Source organism: Nelumbo lutea, chromosome 4 (assembly GCF_056320005.1).
Source record: "Nelumbo lutea isolate HS-2025 chromosome 4, American lotus-T2T, whole genome shotgun sequence".
Taxonomy (NCBI): domain Eukaryota; kingdom Viridiplantae; phylum Streptophyta; class Magnoliopsida; order Proteales; family Nelumbonaceae; genus Nelumbo; species Nelumbo lutea.
This window is the reverse complement of record NC_142687.1, coordinates 38,075,885-38,096,719: the sequence shown is the minus strand read 5'-3', so window position 1 is coordinate 38,096,719 and position 20,835 is coordinate 38,075,885. Positions and strand designations below refer to the sequence as shown.

The 20,835-nt window shown below is 46.6% G+C and overlaps 1 protein-coding gene across 2 annotated transcripts; it reads left to right on the top strand.

Moving 5' to 3' along the window:
* The first annotated feature begins 938 nt into the window (after window positions 1-938).
* LOC148855286 (alpha,alpha-trehalose-phosphate synthase [UDP-forming] 6-like) lies at window positions 939-4,881 on the top strand. Of its 2 annotated transcripts, XM_088941130.1 has the most exons (4): window positions 977-1,173; window positions 1,481-3,707; window positions 3,802-4,075; window positions 4,175-4,881. In XM_088941130.1, the coding sequence occupies exons 2-4, from the start codon at window positions 1,711-1,713 to the stop codon at window positions 4,463-4,465; spliced, it is 2,562 nt and encodes an 853-aa protein (XP_088797256.1). In that variant the 5' UTR covers window positions 977-1,173; window positions 1,481-1,710; the 3' UTR covers window positions 4,466-4,881. The 2 variants fall into 2 exon arrangements, with proteins under 2 accessions (XP_088797255.1, XP_088797256.1); XM_088941129.1 differs by having other exon boundaries at window positions 939-3,707.
* The last annotated feature ends 15,954 nt before the right edge of the window (window positions 4,882-20,835 follow it).

The following is a 20,835-nucleotide window of genomic DNA, read 5'->3' as shown; positions in this document are numbered from 1 at the left end:
TACCCCGTTATTTATGAGAAAATTACTAATACATACGGACACGTGTCGAAAGGGCACGGCGACAAAGCTACTTTTTCTGATTGCCCGAGCGGGATACAGTTTCACCTTATCTACAAGTGGATCTCATGGGGCAAAAGAATCGGTCTCCGAATTTTCAATTCTGTCCCTCGTGATCATCGCTTTTTGGGCATCCGATGCAAATTGTACGATCAGTGAGCTGAGTGGACCCCGCAACAGGTGTGGGTCCCACCTAAGACGAGAGTAGATGGTCTGGCTTGCATCCCACGGCCACGGCTGCGATATGGAGTGTTTGGTGGGTCCCGGCACCGGTTACGCATCTGTCGTCGGGGCTTCGTAAAGTTGTTTCTCCCCGCAGGTGAAGATCGACACGTGGCACCCCATCCATGTGTCCACGTCCGTATCGCCCCATCCGGGCAAAGCTCTTGCTCTTATCCATGGTTTCTTCTTTCCAAACTAATCATTTGAGAGAAACACATGCCTTGGTGGGACCCACTTTTTATGAGGTCGAGGATAAGTCAAAATATATATAGACATCTGTTACGTTCCGAACCACCGTGTCGGCCGATACGTATCGCAATATAATACGGTACGGGCACAACGATGTCACGACGAAGGAAGAACGGCTGTGTAGCCTGTGTATTGTGTTTCCGGGGAGCGATGGTGCATTTGTCGGAATTATCCCGAAAAAACAGCTGTCGTGAAATACGAATCTCAAGGCTTCAGCCTTTTACAATGAGGCACCGTAACTTGCCACGTTGCATGTTGGACTTCTCAACAATCGAATAATGATTTGACACGTGGAAGATGGCAGGAGCAAGACAGCTAAGATCGGACTGGACCTGCGGGTCCCACTTTAAGTGGCGCCTCGTGGCGTATAGCACGAAAGAGGAGAAGGATAAACTCGTTTTTTTAATCAATTTGCGCACAAAAAATCCGAAGGGGATAATTTTATTTTGTATTTTATTTACAATTACGATATTTTTGAGCTTAGTACCAGTTAGTAGAGAGAGAGAGAGAGAGAGAGAGAAATGGGGTTATGGGTTATATAAGAACATTGATGAAGGTCGCAAATGGTGCCAGAAATTAGGGTTTGAGTCAGAGTACGAGGTTAGATTAGGGTTCACGGTTCTGGGATTCGGTTCTTCGATTACGGTAATTTCTTGCAACTTCTTTTTTTTTTTCAGATTTTTTTTGCTTTTCTTTTAAAGGGTGAATCTGTTAGTCGAGTATTTTATTGCTTTATTCGTGGTTTCAGTGGATTTCTTAGAGGTAAGAACTGAATCGATTCGATTCTTATCGGCTTTTCTTGTTTTGGAGAAAGTTTTAGAGTTTTATCCGTGGCTTGATTCAGTGTTCTGAGCTTCATTTTGAAGAAATCTTAGCCTTTTTTAATGGTTTCATGCCATTGTTCAACTTCTCTATACTTAGAGGTCTGACCCTTTTCCATTTTTGGTTATAGATTTGTAGGAACTCGTAAAGTTAAGATCTCGGTCGATGTTTCGTTTAGCAGAAATGAAGACCCTGTTTTTCAAAATTTCTTGAAACAGTAGAGCAATTGGATCTCATGTTCCCGTTTTGCTAGTGCTTTTATCATTTTCATTCTGTCTAGACTAGTTCTAAAAAGAACTTGTAATTGGGTAGGTCTTTTAATTAAAATTTTTCTTTTAAATCTCTGTGAGAACTACAAGTATGGTGTCTAGATCTTACTCGAATCTCTTGGAGCTGGCCTCCGGCGAGTCTCCGTCGTTCGGCCGAATGAGCCGGCGAATTCCACGTATAATGACGGTCGCTGGCATAATTTCAGACCTCGACGATGACCCAGCTGATAGTGTTTCCTCTGATCCTTCTTCTTCTGCTCCCCGTGAACGAATCATCATTGTAGCTAACCAGCTCCCAATTAGGGCTCATAAGAAACCAGATAATAAAGGTTGGACTTTCAGCTGGGATGATGATTCACTTCTTCTCCAGCTGAAAGATGGGCTTGGGGACGAAGATGTCGAGGTTATCTATGTGGGTTGTCTTAAGGAGGAAATTCACCCAAGTGAACAGGAGGATGTCTCTCAGATCCTTCTTGAGACCTTCAAATGTGTTCCCACTTTCCTTCCGCCTGACTTGTTTAGCCGGTACTATCATCGATTCTGCAAGCAGCAGTTATGGCCGCTGTTCCATTACATGTTACCACTCTCACCAGACCTCGGCGGTCGTTTTGATCGGTCACTGTGGCAGGCTTATGTATCAGTTAATAAGATCTTTGCAGATAGGATCTTAGAAGTGATCAACCCAGAGGATGATTTCGTCTGGGTCCATGATTATCACCTGATGGTGTTGCCAACATTCTTGAGGAAGAGGTTCAACCGGGTCAAGCTTGGATTCTTTCTTCACAGCCCATTTCCCTCTTCAGAGATCTATAAGACATTGCCTGTCAGAGAAGAGTTATTACGTTCCTTGTTGAATTCTGATCTGATTGGTTTCCATACATTTGATTATGCCCGGCATTTCCTCTCTTGTTGTAGTAGGATGCTTGGGCTCACCTATGAGTCAAAGCGAGGTTATATTGGCCTTGAGTATTATGGTCGAACTGTGAGTATTAAGATCCTTCCTGTTGGTATCCACATGGGTCAGCTTCAGTCAGTGCTGAGTCTTCCAGAGACCGAAGTTAAGGTTGCAGAGCTCATTAAGGAGTTCACTGATAGGGGAAGAATAATGCTACTTGGTGTGGATGACATGGATATATTCAAAGGTATAACCTTGAAGTTGTTGGCTTTGGAGCAGTTGCTTGTGCAGCATCCAGAGTGGCGGGGAAAGGTGGTATTGGTACAGATAGCCAATCCAGCCAGGGGCCGGGGAAAAGATGTGAAGGAAGTGCAAGCTGAGACATACGCAACTGTGAAGAAAATTAATGAAGCTTTTGGTCAGCCTGGATATCAGCCTGTTGTCCTGATTGATCAGCCGCTTCAGTTCTTTGAGAGAATTGCTTATTACGCAGTTGCCGAGTGTTGTCTGGTCACAGCAGTGAGAGATGGGATGAACCTCATTCCATATGAATATATCATCAGTCGCCAAGGAAATGAGAGATTGGATAAGGTCTTGGGGTTGGGTGCATCATCTCCTAAGAAGAGCATGCTGGTTGTTTCTGAGTTTATTGGTTGTTCCCCTTCTCTGAGTGGAGCTATCCGAGTTAATCCATGGAACATTGATGCTGTGGCAGATGCAATGGACCTTGCGCTAGAGATGGCAGATTCAGAGAAACAGCTCCGACATGAGAAACATTATAGGTATGTGAGTACCCATCATGTTGGGTATTGGGCACACAGCTTCCTGCAGGATCTGGAAAGGACATGCAAGGATCATGTGAGGCGGAGATGCTGGGGTATTGGGTTTGGTTTGGGATTCAGGGTTGTGGCACTTGACCCAAATTTCAGGAAGCTTTCCATGGAGCACATAGTGTCAGCCTATAAAAGGACTAAAACTAGAGCCATCCTTCTAGATTATGATGGGACTCTGATGCCCCAGGCTTCTATTGACAAGAGCCCGAGCTCTAAATCCATTGAAATCTTAAACAGTTTATGTAGAGATAAGAACAATATGGTCTTTCTTGTAAGTGCTAGAAGCCGGGAGACTCTAAGTGAATGGTTTTCTCCTTGTGAGAAATTAGGGATTGCTGCAGAGCATGGCTACTTTTTAAGGTGAGTTATTTGTAGCTTTTGCACTCCATCTCTTTAGTTTACAAAATGCAATGGGGCTTAATTGATGATTGATCTTGTGATCAAATTGTTGCAGATTGAAGCGAGATGCTGAATGGGAAACATGTTTTCCCATGGCAGATTGCAGTTGGAAACAGATTGCCAGGCCTGTCATGAAACTTTACACAGAAACAACTGATGGATCCACAATTGAAGACAAGGAAACAGCATTGATGTGGTGTTATGAGGATGCTGATCCTGATTTTGGATCTTGCCAAGCTAAGGAACTTCTTGATCATCTTGAAAGTGTCCTTGCAAATGAGCCAGTTTCTGTCAAGCGTGGGCAGAATGTTGTGGAGGTTAAGCCACAGGTTTGGAATCATATATTCCTTTTTCAACTTCTCATGTTCTGTTATCATTTTGGAATCCTCATCACTACATACTAATCCTGAATGTCTTTATCTATGCAGGGTGTGAACAAGGGACTTGTGGCTGAACGCCTACTTTCCACCATGATGGAGAGGGAAATGGTGCCAGATTTTGTTCTATGCATAGGTGATGACAGGTCTGATGATGACATGTTCGAAGTGATAACCAGTTCCATTGCAGGCCCATCTTTACCTCCCACTGCTGAAGTGTTTGCATGTACTGTTGGTCGTAAACCCAGTAAAGCAAAGTATTATCTGGATGACACAACAGAAATTGTTAGATTGATGCAGGGCCTAGCTTCTGTTTCAGAACAAGCATTCTCCCTCTTGTAAGGATTATTGGCTTCACTGGACATAAATGAGGTGAATTTGTTCATGGTTCTTTACTCTTCATGAACGCATAGGCAGAGTAGTGTAATCATCTTTTTCCCCATAATTATTTCCAAGTGCTGTAAATTATTGTAGTTTTACCAAGAGAAGTTGTGCCAACTCGGTGCTTCATTTGTCTGTAAATAGATGTTTACACTTTACAACATAATCCTAAGCTCGTTGTTCAGTTTCCATTGGCCTTGTTCGGTGGCAGTAAAAACCTTGAGATTCTGAAGAGCTTCTTGAAATCATTTATATCCACAGGGTCGATTTCTTTTAAGGAATTTCTTTTATTTCTTCAGGATTCTCTTGTTAGATGAGAATGTAAATTACATTTATAAGTTTGTATTCCTTTTATTTTCTTTGAGGCCTTCTGCTCATTTGCTTTTCTTCAAATGAGTTTCTATAATTCTGAGTGACCTTTGTATGCTCATCTTACACTGAATGGTGTAGTGGTTCCAGCACTGAATAGCACTTCTAATGTACTATTTTCTCTTTTACCATACTCGTATCTTTTTATGTTATTTGGCTAAGCAGATTGAGCTTTTGTAAGCATGTGAAAAACCCGCTGAAACATTGTACCCCAGAGATAATATATTCAGGGATTGTGGCACATTCCTGATTTGTTTCTATATGCTTGTGTGGTCAGAAATTGTAACTTGTGGGGTTCCAAATTGAGTTTTCGGTTTTAGGCATGATTAAGCTGTTTCAGAGCCGTTTTTGTTTTAATTTCTTTTCAAGTCTCTCTCTCTCAGATCAATCTGTTATCTTTGTCGTGATGTTAGCAAAGGGCCTGAACATTGTTTTCATTGGTTCCTTTGATGAAGACTGTAGCCACCAAGGGTAGTGCCTTTCTCATCTGGCGAGTCCCTATTCCTCCATGGACTCTACAGTGATGACAATTATGCAGTATTAGCAAAAAAGTTTGTTTTTGTTCCATTTCCTTTGACCTTGTTGTTCTCTCCTCTTCTTCTCATATTCCCTTGGAGGTTTCTGAGGGCGTGGACAATCATCCCTCGTATGTTCCTATCAATAATATAGCTTTCTTATTGTTGTATGTATTCACACGTTAATTTCTAAAACTTTCAGGGTGTATAGAGGCCACTCCAGCTGTAGCTCTCAACTAAGTACTGGTAGCTGCACACGGTCATTTCTCGTGTTTCTACCAACAGTATAGCTTTCAGAAGCTTGCATGATTGATTGTTCACATGTTAATTCCCAGGGTGGTTAAAAGCAACTCCATTTTATTTATAGCTGAAGTATCAGCGGAGTACCAGTATAGTAGCAGATTTGCCATGGATGGCCTGCATTACATATACTGTGTTCCAGCAAACTTCTTTAGTGAAACTTTTGATGGGTTCTAGGAGGCCAATCATAGTTGGTGGAACCCCTGTAAGTAGTAGCTTTTCTGGAGTCGATGCTGGACGCACCTTTTGACCATCTTTTCTAATTTATATATTTTCTGAAGCCTCTGTCACTGTATGGAGACCCACATACAGTAGCCACCACAATAAGATTCAAGAGGCTTTTGAACCTGGAAAGCCATTTTTTAAGTGAATATTAACATGTTTTTGCTGGTGGAATCAGTCTTAATCCATGCGGTTACTACGCCAATCAAGTAGCTTGCTAGTTGCTTCTCAGAAGTGGGGGTAGTTTTAAAATGGCTGGTGGCTGTATTGAACGTTGAGGAAGATGACCTTGATTTTACCTTATAATATCAGTAAAATAGTGATCGCCGCTGTTTTGGTGCTGGTTGTTTTGTGAGTTTGTCGGCTGTTCAGTTGCATCTGCTCTGGTTGACCATCTCTTTCAACTAGCAACAGAGTTTTTAAATATTTGTATGTGAGAGATATATATATATATATAGAGAGAGAGAGAGAGAGAAACGATCTCTCTATTTCAATGTTAATCATACTCTATACGTCTTCCAATGATAAAACAATATAATCAGAGCTATCATCTGAGACGGACAGTGTCTCAAGGTTGGGTATGGCCGGTCAGAACCTATATAATACCAAAAGTTTGTTATTGGTCAGGGCTGCCGCTCTCCATTCTCCGTGGTGGTAGGTCGGCTACGGGACCAGTATCATTCAGGGACGGTTCTTACTTAGCATAGATTCAATAAACCCACCTAGGGACGTGGGGAGTTAATAAATAAGTATTTCTTTGGGACATTGACATGGTTTTTTTATCTTATATAATTTATATATATAATAATTAAATTATATGAATAATTTTAATATTTATATATTTTATTTTTATATATATTTATAATTATTTAAAATAATTAATTAATCAAATTTAGATGTTGAATTTTTTAATCGGATATTACCTGATCTAATTCAAATTCGATCCGTTTACACTCGGGTTGGTGATGATGGCTCTTTTGCTTCTCAATTTCAACTTCGACCTCATTGTTGTTTGTTGAGCATCTACATTGGCAGGATCATGCACTGTGCACAGGTAGGTGTCTCCAGTAGTGCAGTCTGGGTGTGCACAAAAAATAGATTGGGTTCGAAAATTTCCGACCAAATTCAAGCAGGACTCAGACCAGTCAGGCACTCGGAATGGCATTGTCTCTGTCCATTGCTATTTCTTTATTCGAGCAATAATCTAGGTTTGTTTCACCAGCACTGATATTGCCATCCAGCCGGAGTTCGGTTCCTTGTGGGGTCCCCTTGGGAGATTCCTTCCCAACTGTGACTTTCTTGCGTGCACAATCCTTTTCCTTTTAAAACAAAAGAAGATGATAAAAGTACTTTTCCTTCTCTATCTTGAAACTGTTGCTTAAATCAGTTAGCATGAGTATGACTACAGTACCATTGATTCCACCACTAGGAGTCCATGGGTGATGGGCCGAGCCTTCATGAGCTGCAACACGGCCCATATGTTAAAGGGGGCTTAATGTCCAGCACTGGCCTATCCCATGGGCCAAGCTTTATTTATAAGTTATAACCAGAGCATCATCTAGTGGTAAGTCACCAAACTAATTCCAAACAAGGAATGCATACTAACAGTTATAGGGTGTCAGTACACGTAGAGCGAGTTCACATCTGCGCCCCACAAGGGGGGTGTCCCACAACGTCCCACAGCACATTCTCGCCGTGTATTGGGAACATCTCCCGATGATGTACTAAAAATGGTGTTGTCATCATCGGGAGATGTTCCTAATACACAGCAGGAATGTGCTGTGGGACGTTGTGGGGCGCACCCTTGTGGGGTGTACATCTGAACTCGAGTCAGGTTGCAAGCCCATTATTCTGCATAGGAATGTGCTGTTAGGTTTGGTCCTTTTGCTGAATTTGGGAATATTTGCAAATGGATTGTAAATCCCGGTTTAAGGTAAATTTGCACTCTGGTTCACTTGATAGACCAATGCATATTTACATTGATAATAAGATATAAAAGTACATCAGGCTCAGTTTGGAAGCAGTACAAATGCAAATATTTATAGTGTAAATACATACAAAATCAACATATTCGAATGACCTAGATGGTCAGACGGTTTGGACTGGAAACCGGTCACTCAAACGGTTTTGGGTTTACCTCAAACTGTCATTTAGCGGAAAAACGTTGACAAAGTCAAAAAACCGTCAACCCGTTCGACCCAACCAACGGTTAGCGGTTCGGTATTTTATAAATTCTGTTTTCTTTTTTAATAAAACAAAAATAAAATGCCAAATCTATCCTAAGTTCCTAACATCTAACCTTCGAAAGTCTTATCCAGTTAGACTCTTGGGGTTTTGTTTTGCCAAACCCAAAACCAAAAGCCTTCAGGCGGCGATACACCAACACCACCCTTCCTAGAATCCAAGCAAACACCCGCCAGCGACCAAAGCAGCAGCAACTGGTGACTAAAGTTTCACTATGGCTACCGACGAACACTGTGAAACCAAAAGCTTTCACTCTTTTTCAACCGCATCTTGAAAGGAACGGCTCCGACGATTATCTTCGTAGCGATTACCGACGAACACTATGGACTCCAACCTCCAGCGACTATCTTCAATTCTTCACTGCAACTGTCGGCGAACACTGTGATTTTCTAGGTAACTAAGTGAGACGGTTACCACTGTTCAGTTCTGAACTGATGAAGCGCAATCCAGCCGGTCTTAGCTATCAACGACCTTGCTTCTGAACTGAATAGCAGGGAACCTGAAATGGAGGATATGAGGAAGCTCCGGGGGGGAACCCGGTGTAATGGCTCCGAAGCTTAAGTTAGAATCCTTCAAAAGCAAGATAAAACCAGATAGCGCAAAGTTTGCATACCATCTTTGTTGGGGGCAGGGGCTCTTATAATCACTTCGCGCGCTCGCTTTGAGGCCCTTGTCAGGTCGGGTATGATTACCCTTGCGCTTGTCAATTCGGCCGTCGTCCTTTCTACTGGGACAGAACCGTCACTGCCTAATCGTCTCTCTAACTGGAGATGGCGGTGTCAGTGGCGGTGGCAGGTGGCCGTTTAGAGCGCGGCCGCCAAGCGTCATATCCCAAGTCAGTCAGGTGCGGTGCCCTCAGGCACAGACTTCCTTAGTGTCAGGCATGGTACGACTTGTTTGGTTTTGGTGCCCAGAAGGTGATGCTGAGTGGTGAGCAAGGCGAAGTCTTGAGTTCGGAGGTATCTATAGGGCAGGTCAGTTCGGCAAGGTGTATCCCGAACTGTTACAAGGTTGGCCAGTTCGGCGAGGTATACCCCGAGCTGTTACAAGGTTGGCCAGTTCGGCGAGGTATATCCCGAGCTGTTACGAGGTTGGCCAGTTCGGCGAGGTATATCCCGAACTGAAGGTAGGCCAGTTCGGATTACTCTGGTTTTGTGCCAAGGGTGAGTTCGGGCCCCCCGTAGGGAGTTCGGTCCGCTGGTGTCCCCTTGTTCACGCCTTAGGCTTGGCCTTTTTGCCGAGCTGTTGTTTCTGCCACGTGTCGCATAACTGTGAGGTCGGGCCAAATCTTCCTTCATCAATTGCCCCCCACTCCTCGCGCCAAGGGTCTTGCCCTGGTGCGGGGAGTTTCGCGAGGTAGTAGGTGGATTTGTCCCGTCCTTCGAATCTTGACTGCGCGAGTTGCTTTTGCCAGGGTTCTTCGGTTTTCGAGAAGGCTGGAAACATTACCACTCATAAATGTTGATGGTTGTGACAGCGCGCTTTTTAAATTTCAAAAATTCGCGCCGCTGGGACGTGATAGCGGGTCATTCAAACTTGAAAAAAATGTGCCACTGCTGTACATGCGCGGACGGCTGTCGGGGAGACGTGCGGTGCAGTCAGTTTCAGAAAGACGCATGTCAGCGCGACGTCGGTTTCAAGAAGGTGTGCGATGATGTTTCGCTCTTTTCGGAAAGATGTGCACCAATCACGTCTCGACCTTATGGGACGTGCGGTCAGCGCAAACGTGGGCCGTCGGATTGTCTTTGATCTGCACGGTCGCTTTTTGGTTACTGTAGCTATAAATAGTGGGGGACCCCAGTCGATTTGTCACTTCTGTGGTTTGTCTACTGAGCTCGCGTCCAACTTTTCAGCTCGCGTCCAACTTTTTTCCAGCTCGCGTCAAGGCTGGTTACATAGCCTTCAAGGTTCTTTGGCTTGTTCCCGTCTCTGGAGCCTTCAAAACTTTCTTCCGGTGAGTACCTTCCTGAATCCACCTTTTCCTCAATGTCTAGCTTTGATAGATCAGACGACTCTTCAAGTAGGACTGACGTAGGTTTCACAAACCGAGCCGTATCCCCCGACTGCCTCAGCAATCCTGAGGTGGAACTCGAGGACTATGAACCAGTGGACCGAGCCGCTTCAGGCAGTTTGGCATCTATCTCTCGCCGAGGTTGGATGCTAGACAGGTTTGGTCCCTCAACCATGATGCCTGAGGGGCTTCAATCTATATTTATGTCTTACAACCTTCCTGGGGGGTATACATATTTTATTCCTTCGGGTAGCTTTCCTTGGGAACACGGTCCTGATGAGATCGTGATTTTTTGAGAGCATCTCGCTGCGGGGTTGCGACTTCCTTTCCACCCCCTTCTCGTCGAATTCATAAACCACTTCGGTGTCACCATTGGCCAACTTCATCCGAACTCTATTCGGAACCTGGTGGGGACAGTTTCCCTTTTTTTGCGAGCAAAATTTCCCCTTAGACTTAGAGATATTCTCCTCCATCTTGATGCTCAAGAGATAGGCGGGTTCTCTTCCTGGGGGAAGACGGGCGTATTACCTTTCTCCTCGCTATGGCTTTAAGCTTTTGCACGATCTTCCTAATAAGGTCCCGGCGTGGAAGCGGGACTACTTCGGTGTGCGAAGTGCACAAGGATGGCCCTTTCAGATCGGGTGGGGTGAGGCCGCTCCTAAATCAGGTGTTACTCTCGATAAAGAGACGGTGAAGGGCCTTCGGCAATGGGCACGGCAAGGTTTAAAGTGCCATCACTACTTAACGGAGGCCAAGCTTATTGCGGCCGACTTGAGTTCGGGTAGGTTTCTAGCTATGCAGTTTCTTGCTTGCTTTGTTCCTTCATTTTTTCTGATGTCGAACTCATTTCTACAGCTGTGATGGACGCAGAGAGAACTCGTGGGGGGCGTCTGTTCCAAGGTATGAAGAGGAGGAAGCGGGTTGCCAAGCGAACTCGTATCGAGCTGCCCCTGGATGAGGAGCCCCAAGTTCCAGACCACAGGTTGGAGGATCTGCCCAGGGAGCCGAGGTGACTCCACCAATGCATGAAACTGTCGGGGCGCCTTACGCTGAGATCACTCATACGGGCGCTCCTGCATACTCGAGTGCTCCTGTTCACTATGGGTCCGCTCATACGCGGGCTGGGCCCTCGGGTTCGGGAGCTCAAGGGGAGTTCAGGAGCGTGTTGACGCCGAACTACGCTCTTCAGAAGAGTAGGGAGGCTACTTTCCCTGAGGAGATTGCGGTGTGGACGGATCTTCCTTTGAATCAGGTCGCCTGCCCCGTCGTAACACATGCTATGGTGGTAAGTCAGATTCCGTCTGCCCTTTTCATTTTTTGTCGCTTTTGCTGTTATTGCTCACTTGCTTCTTTTGGTAGGTGAATTCTTCAATTCATGCCTTAGCAACCCAAGTGGAGAGGAGCTCGCTACAGGCGCGAGCTGCTGAGGCTGCCGCTCATGCTGCTGAAGAAGCTTTCTGTGCTGCAGAGGCGAATACCCGAGTTGCTAAGGCGGCCGCTTATGCTGCCGAAGAGGCTGCTCGCGTCGCAATGGCTAGGTAGGCAAGGTCTCAGCGTGACGCCGAGGCCATGGGGGTAGTTGTCAAGCACATGACGGACTTGAAGTTGGATTTGCAGCATCAAGTTGAATATCTTCAGGAGGACATTAGGGAGAGAACACAGATTTTTTTCCCAAGGCATTGAAGACGCCAAGAAGAAGGCCGTTGAAGACTACATTGCCTCTCCGCGTTTTGACGATCTGATGGTGGATTCTTACAGAAGGGGGTTCAAACTGAGCAGGTGGATGATCCGGAACATGTACCTCAACCTCGATGTTAGTGCCATATCCACTTCGCGTATAACTCAGGAGATGGCCAATGCTGCCGATGGCGAGCCGAACTCTGAAGGAGAGGCAGGGCCTTCGGGTGTTGTTGAAGTGCTTTCTGATGGCGAAGAAGTAGCTCCGGGCATGTAAAGATAATCTTTTTTTTTTTTGAAGTGCCTTCTGATGGCCAGTGTACTCCTGTTTCTTGCAACGGAATAGATAATCTTTTTGCTCGTGTTCCTTTTCCAAGAACTGACTCTTTGTCGAATTGAATATGCCACTCTTTGTCTGGGTTATTATACTTTCGCGACCTGTTTTGCCGCGAAGGCTTTTGCAGCGAACTGATTTTTTGCCGATCTGATAATATGTCCAACTTTTCTTTGCTTGTTTATGCCGAGGTTCCTCTTGGCTCTACATCGTGGCCCATAGGACCTGATTTCGTCCACTTCGCTTGGCGGTTTATAGGTAGTATCGCCTTAAGTTCACGATATTCCATGCTCGAGGTACTTGTTTGCCTTCCAAGGTTTCGAGTTTGTATGCCCCCCCGAGCGCTCTCTTTACTTTATAGGGCCCTTCCCAGTTTGGTCCAAGTTTGCCCACGCCAGGTTCGGGCACCATAATCTTACGAAGGACCAGGTCGCCGACTCGGAAGCTTCGTTGCTTTACTTTGGCATTGTAGTAACGAGCTACCTACTGCTGGTATGCTGCTGTCCGGATGTGTGCGAGGTCCCTTACCTCGTCCAATAGGTCAAGGTTGGTACGTAACTCATCTCCATTTGTCCGATCGTCGTATGTTTCTAGTCGCAATGTTGGTACTTCGATTTCCACTGGGATCACTGCTTCAGTGTCGTAGGTGAGGTTGAAGGGGGTTTCTCCTGTGGTGGTTTTTTCTGTAGTTCGGTGAGCCCACAAGACACTTGGTAGCTCTTCAGCCCACAATCCCTTAGCTCGATCCAGACGTGCTTTCAGTCCGCGCAGGATGGCTCTGTTCATTACTTCCGTTTGACCATTTGCCTACGGGTGCGCGACTGATGTGAAGTTTTGCCGAATCCCCATGTTCTGGCACCACTCTTGGAACTTGATATCCTCGAACTGCTTGCCGTTGTTGGAAATTAGTACCATAGGTAACCCGAAGCGACATACTATGTTCTTCCAAAAGAAGGTCTGTATGTTTCGGGCCGTAACAGTTGCCAGAGGTTCGGCTTCTATCCACTTCGTAAAGTAATCTACTGTGACGACTAGGAATTTTCTTCCATCTGTTGCTGGTGGGAATGGCCCCAGGAGGTCGATGCCCCATTGTGCAAAAGGCCATGGGCTGGCGAGGTATTTGAGGTCGGAGGCAGGTTGATGGTGGATATTGGCATGCTTCTGACACTTGTCACATTTTTTGACGAGCTCGACAGCTTCTGCCTTCATCGTTGGGCGAGTGCTTTTCCAGTAGTATCCTTGTCGAAGTGCTTTTTGGGTGAGTGCTTTTCCCCCCAAGTGTCCGCCGCATAGGCCTTCATGAGTGTCGCGGAGTACGAACTCGGCTTCGGCAGGTCGCAGGCAACGCAAGTAGGGGAGCGTGTAGGACCGTTGGTATAACCGTTCGTCTATTATGACATATTTGGCTGCCTAGCGCTGCACCCTCTTAGCCGCATTGCGTTCTGCAGGGAGGGTTCCGTCTATCAAGAAGCTTGCGAGTGAGTCGATCCAGCTCGGCTCTGCTTCCAGGACGGGAGCGACCTCCTATGTCCCCCCAAGAATAATACTAGGCCGAGATAAGTCCTCTATGTACACAGTTCTCATGTTGTGACTTGTGCTGGCTAACCGGGACAGAGCGTCGGCCTCAGTGTTCTTTGACCTCGGGATTTGCCTGATGAAGTGTGACTGGAAGTTGAGCAAGGCCTCTTTTACTTTCGCCAAATATGTGATCATGGAGAGCTCGCGTGCTTCATACTCGCTTGTAACTTGGTTGACCACAAGCAGGGAATCGCTGCAGATGACCAAGTGTTTTGCCTTTACCTTTCGCGCTAGGTCCAGCCCAGTTATCAGTGCTTCGTATTCTGCCTCGTTGTTGGATGCCGCGAACTCAAAGCGTAGTGCATATTCTAATTTTGTGCCGCCCGGGCCGCATAAGACTATTCCAGCTCCGCGGCCTTGCCGGTTCGATGAACCATCCACGTGAAGGATCCAGGGTTCCTCATCCCAGTTTGCGTTTCGCCTGACCAGGAGAGATGCCACACTGGCTGCTACTTCACGGGGTTCAGACTCTATTGGCTCGGGAGCTCCGGGTTTGCCCGAACTGGGGACCTCGGGCTCGACCTGTAGGGCTTCGTGGCTGAAAGTGCACTCGGCGATAAAATCTGCCAAAGCTTGGGCCTTAATAGTAGTTCTTGGCTTGTACTGGAGGTCGTACTCGCTGAGTTTGATGGCCCATTTTGTCAGTCGACCGGAAACCTCGGGTTTGAGTAAAACTTGTCTCAGAGGTTTGTCAATCAGGACGATGACGATGTGAGCCTGGAAGTATGGGCGGAGTTTTCGAGCTGCTGTCACCAGTGTGTATGCTAGCTTTTCTATCTGCGGGTACCTTGTCTCTGCTCCCTGCAAAATTTTACTAACATATTAGTACCGAACTGACCACCTCGTCGCTTGCCGAGAGGTACAGTTCTAGGACCTTGCCCTCCTCGGGCCGAGCTAAGGTCAGCACACTAGCGAGGTAACCTTTTAGCTCGTCAAACGCAAGCTGGCCACCTCGTCACTTTGCCTTTGATTGCTTTGAAGAAAGGTAGGCAGCAGTCTGCTGATTTGGACATGAAGCGGCTTAGGGCGGCTATGCGGCCGTTTAGCCTCTGAACTTCTTTTACTTTTCGAGGTGGTCTCATTTCTAGAATGGCTTTTACCTTGTCCGGGTTGGCCTCAATACCGCGCCGATTGATAATGTAGCCTAGGAATTTGCCCGAGGTGATGCCGAAGACACATTTGTTGGGGTTCAATTCCATGCTAAACTGACGCAGGATTTGGAAGACAGAATCTAAGTCTTGTATTAATTCTTGTGAAAACTGAGTCTTGACGACCATGTCGTCTACATAGCACTCTATCTTCGTGCCAATTAGGGGCCGAAACAGCCTGTTTACAAGTCTTTGGAAGGTCGCCCCTGCATTTTTTAATCTTATGGGCATGACCTTGTAGCAATATAGGCCGAACTCGGTTATGAAGCTAGTTTTTTCCTCATCGGATGGGTCCATCCAGATTTGGTTGTAGCCCGAGTAGGTGTCCAGGAAGCTTAGCAACTCATGTCCCGAGGTCGTGTCCACTAGGCGGTCAATTCTGGGGAGGGGGAAGCAATCTTTCGGGCAAGCTCGGTTCAGGTCGGTGTAGTCGACGCACATGCGCCACTTGCCGTTTGCCTTTTTTACCAACACCAGGTTGGCCACCCAGCTCGGGTAATGGACTTCCCTTATGAAGTTTGCTGCGAGGAGCTTCTCGACCTCCTCGTCGATCGCCCTCCAGCGTTTTGGAGCTAAGTTGTGTTTCTTCTGTCTAACAGGTCTGACTACAGGATCAATACTAAGTTTGTGAGTTATCAGGCCGGGGCTAATGCCGGACATGTCAGCCGCAGACCAGGCAAAAATATTTAAATTTTGAAGTAAAAAACTCATCAGTTTGGTTCGTAGGGGTTCCTCGACGGAAGCTCCGATCTGAAGTGTGTGAGCTGGATCCGGAGCCGAAGTCAGGATTGCGACCGTTTCCTTTGTGGGTAAAGCTCGCTCCTCATCCTGCTCCGTAGGCCACTCTAGTTCGAGGTCGTCGACCGCCTTGGTTTTTCCCTTCAGGGCGGCAACATAACACTCGCGGGACTCGAGCTGGTCGCCCCGCGCTACCCCCACACCGAAGTCCGTAGGGAACTTCATGGCCAAATAGTAGGTGGAGACCACCGCCCGTAGGATATGCGTGATCGGCCGCCCTATTATGGCATTGTATGGGGAGGGGGTTGCGACCACCAGAAAATCATGGTTGAGTCTGACCGCACAAGGCCATGTGCCGATTTCCACAGGTACTGTTATTTTTCCGAGGGGCCTGACTTCCTCTCCGCTGAAACCCACCAGGGGAGTGCTCGCGGGCTTCAGCTCGCTCCTCTGTAACTATAGCTGGTCAAATGCCGATTTAAAGAGGATGTCCACTGAGCTGCCTGAATCTACAAGTACGCGTCTGTCATCGAAGTCGCTGATCCTTAGTTTAATGACAAGCGCGTCATCATGGGGGTAGCAGACTCCTCACGCGTCGTCCTCCATGAAGAAGATTGGTTCTTCGGTCTTTAGCCTCTTTGGGGGTTCCGTTCCTCGAGGGCCACTTCGCGAACTAAAGTCCGGGCCGCTGCCGAGGTACACCCTGCTACCACCGAACCTCCCACAATTACATGGATGGTTCCCCGAACTGGCCTCTCTTCCGGAGGTTGTCACTGCAACGGCTCGGCAAGTCTGCTACTAGACTCGGGGGCATCCTTTTCGTGCTCCCCTTGCCGACCTGCCTTACTGTTATTATTGTTGTGCTGTACAAAGTTTCTCAAGTATCCGCGACGGATGAGCCCCTCTATCTCGTCCCGGAGATTTTTACACTACTCGGTACTATGACCATGGTCTCTATGGAAACTACAATACAAATTCTTATTTCTCTCGTTCAGATTTCCCTTTAGGCGAGGTGGCCACTTCACGTATGGGGCATCCTTGATTGTCATTAAGATGTCGGTCCGCCTTGTGTTTAACGGCGTGTAATCCGTCCGAACTGCTAGGGGAGCTCGGAACGACTGGTTCGGCTTTGGCTCCCGGGCTGGGTTTTTCTTGTCGATTGGGTTGGAGAGCTCGCCTTCCCTCTTTCTTTTCTCGTTCTCGCCTTTGGTTCGTTGGTTGATTTCTTCCTCTGTCCTCATGAACTTGTCTGCGAGCTTGAGGAATTCGGCCACGGTTGCGGGCTGGTTAGCTACCATGTGCCATTTGAATTCTTTGTGCGTTACCCCTCTTTTTGCCACTGCGAGCTGCACCGCGGGGTCCAACCGCGGTATCTGCAAGCATGCTTCATTGAATCGCTTGATGTAGCCCCGGATGGATTCTCCTTCCCTTTGGATTACTCCGAAGATGCTTTCCTCTGTTCTGGGGCACCGTTGGCTGGTGACAAAGTGTGCGGTGAAGACCTGCATGAACTGGGCCCAACACTTTATCGACCCGGGGACCAGGTTCCTGTACCAAGTGCGAGCTACCTCCCTGAGGGTGGTGGTGAAGGCCATGCGCATGCAGGGTTCCCTGGCCCTAGCGAGGTGCATTTGGGACTGGAAAGCGTCAACGTGGTCGTTGGGGTCGAAGGACCCGTCGTACTTGTCCAGAGGTGGGAGCTTGAAATTTCTGGGTAAGGGGACCGCCAGGAGTTCTAACGCGATGGGGGAAGGAACCAAGAGAATCGGGGCAGCTCCTACCTCGTCCGAGCTCGTCTCTCTGCCTCTGAGCTTTGAGAAACGGGTGGCGGTTCGGCGACTTCGCCGGCGCCTTCGTTGTTGAGTGGGCCTTGTACTGGCGCTGCTGGCCTCCGTGTTGCTAAGCTCGACAGGCTCGGAATGTTGGTAGTCTGTCGCCAGGGCGCCAAATCGATTTTCCATGAGCGGGAACTCGGACTTGGAGCGCCGAGGTGCCGATCTCGCGGGCGAGGTTCCCGACCCGCCTGCGAGCTGCGAGGTGGGGATGATTTTTTTCTCTCTTCGGCCTGGGGACGAGGCCTGGCTGTTAGGGGGTTCTGGGGCCGGGAGGCCTTTCCTTCGTGGGGGCGTCCATCCTGCGGGGAGGCCTTGACCAGCCTCGGAGCGGGGTGGCGAGGTGGAAGTTGGGGGAACTGCTGTTGATAGTGATACTGGGAGATGTTGTGCAGCACTTGGTGCTGGTGAAGCTGGTGCTGCTGGAACTGTTGCATTTGGGTTTGCATTGCCCGCATGCACTGCACCAGGTCGTCCAACCGGTTTTGGCTGGCTGCCAGGGGGATGGCAGTCGGTTCAGTAAAGGTTGTCTCAATAGGGGGAGGAAAGGGGATGCTTGTGGCAGGAAGGTTTACGGGGGCCACTGCTTGTGGCGCGTTCAAGCTGGGGATCCCATCCACCGAAAGGGGATGGTGAACTATCCAACGCACACCACGGGGACTTGAAGTTGTTCCCCGGTGGTGTTTGTCTCCGTGCCACGTCCGGCGTTGCTGGAGGAGGCCATGAGTGTTGGGTTTTTTGAAGAAAAGGGGTTATGGAAGTTTGGAGGGAGGCTTTTTGAAGCATTCCCATAGACGACGTCAATTGATGAAGCGCGATCCGGCCGGTCTTAGCTGTCAATAACCTTGCTTCTGAACTGAATAGTAGGGAACCTGAAACGGGGGAGATGAGGAAGCTCGGGGGCGAACCCGGTGTAACGGCTCCGAAGCTTAAGTTAGAATCCTTCAAAAGCAAGATAAAACCAGATAGCGCAAAGTTTGCATACCATCTTTGTTGGGGGCAGGGGGCTCTTATAATCACTTCGCGTGCTCGCTCCGAGGCCCTTGTCAGGTCGGGTATGATTACCCTTGCGCTTGTCAATTCGGCCGTCATCCTTTCTGCTGGGACAGAACCGTCATTGCCTAACCATCTCTCTAACTGGAGATGGCGGTGTTAGTGGCGGTGGCAGGTGGCCATTTAGAGTGCGGCCGCCAAGCGTCAGATCCCAAGTCAGTCAGGTGCGGCGCCCTCGGGCACGGACTTCCTCAGTGTCAGGCATGGTACGACTTGTTTGGTTTTGGTGCCCAGAAGGTGATGTGGAGTGGTGAGCGAGGCGAAGTCTTGAGTTCGGAAGTATCTATAGGGTAGGTCAGTTCGGCGAGGTGTATCCTGAACTGTTACAAGGCAGGCCAGTTCGGCGAGGTATACCCCGAGCTGTTACAAGGTTGGCCAGTTCGGCGAGGTATACCCCAAGCTGTTACAAGGTTGGACAGTTCGGCGAGGTATATCCCAAGCTATTATGAGGTTGGCCAGTTCGGCGAGGTATATCCCGAACTGAAGGTAGGCCAGTTCGGATTACTCTGGTTTTGGGCCAAGGGTGAGTTCGGGCCCCCTGTAGGGAGTTAGGTCCACTGGTGTCCCCTTATTCACGCCTTAGGCTTGGCCTTTTTGTCGAGCTGTTGTTTCTGCCACGTGTCGCATAACTGTGAAATCGGGCCAAATCTTCCTTCATCACGAACCATTAACTTGTTTAAGCATTTTATTTCTCATTCTTTTTTACTAAACAAAAAGTGAAAAAACAAGCAGCTCATACTTTTTTATTGGAATTATCCTTTTGTAAAGCTACAAAAAGTTATATCTGAGAATGAGTTCAGATTTGGTTATCCTTGTACAGATCTTCGTTGTACAGGGCTTTGTACTTTTTTTAATATTTTTAATGAAATAAGAAAAAGCCTTGGATGCTAGGTGGTGGAAGGTATGTTCAACTGGTAAATTTTATCTAATGCTTTGTAATTTTCTGTATTTTTTGGAATTTTTTCTATATTTTTTGGATTTTTTCTATAATTTTTGGAAATTTTCTGTTTTTTTTTGTATTTTATTATTTTTATATTTAGATATTTTTATTTTTCATATGTTGTTCTTTTTTTCTGTATTTTCTGTATTTTATTTAATTTTTTATGATATTTTTATTATATATAAATGTTTTTTTGTTTTTTAATTTATTTATGACATCATGGGTCAAACCGTTTGACCTAGACGATTGAACCACCGAACTGGAAAACGGTGCCCAGAATGATTCGTTTCCAGGTCGGTTTTTAAAATCTTGTACAAAATAATACAAAATATAAGGTTTTGCACTCTACAAATTTGCATCTGTACTCCTTCCAAATGGGCCTTTGATAAAAAAATATTAAAAAAGAAGTAAGTTTGCATTCAAGTGGGCTTTTGATAGAAAAAAAAAAAGCATGTACTTTATTAGAATTCATGTTTGCATCTATTACAGCTAAAAATCTGTTTGATAAAAAGATAAATTTGTCGTGCAAAACTAATCCAATTTTACAATTTATATGAACCGTTTTACACTCTAAATATTTACATTAATACTTATTTGCATTGTTTCGAAATGCAGCATTTGGAACCCAACTACCCAAGTAATTGGAGGTGGGTTCTTATCTAGCACAGTAATCCCACCAAAGATAGTAGCAAGTAGCAACCAGCAAAAAGGGTGTACTTCCCATTTAACATTGTAGTTGTTAACTGAGAAATCTCACCCATTTAGATGGGAATCTTGTTGGAGGGCCAAACGTTCATTTGGACACATTTCTACTGTGGTTTAATATAAACCTGACAAAAAGTCGATCCAACCTGTAAACCCGACCCATCCCGAAAAGTGGGCTAGGGCCCTTTTCTAACAACCCGAGCTAGAATGACTTACCTGAGGTCATGGGTCTCCACTTTTCAAACCGGTCTTTTTGGGTTAGGTCACGGGTCCCTGAACATTTATACTTAGGGCCTAGTCTCTGCTGGCCTGACCCGAAATGACCTAATATTGCCTTGATCCAACCCGGTTTCCAAGACTAGTGGTACAGTTCAAGTCAGGTTCCATATTTCTATATTTTCTTGGTCTGGTCTGATTTAGATCAGAGTAATTTTGAGTTGGACAAGATTTCTTCTATATATGCCGTATTTCATCCAAGAGTTTTGTGTAGTTCTTTATGCTTAGTTAATTTGTAGTGCAAATAAATTTGTACAGGTGTAAATGCATGAATGCAATATATCAAATGCAAATTCTGGTTTGCTTCTGCTCTATATTTGACTGCCTTTTTTGTTTTTAAGAAGTAAAAGGATTAATATGATGCAATTCCCACCTTAGATCAAAGATAG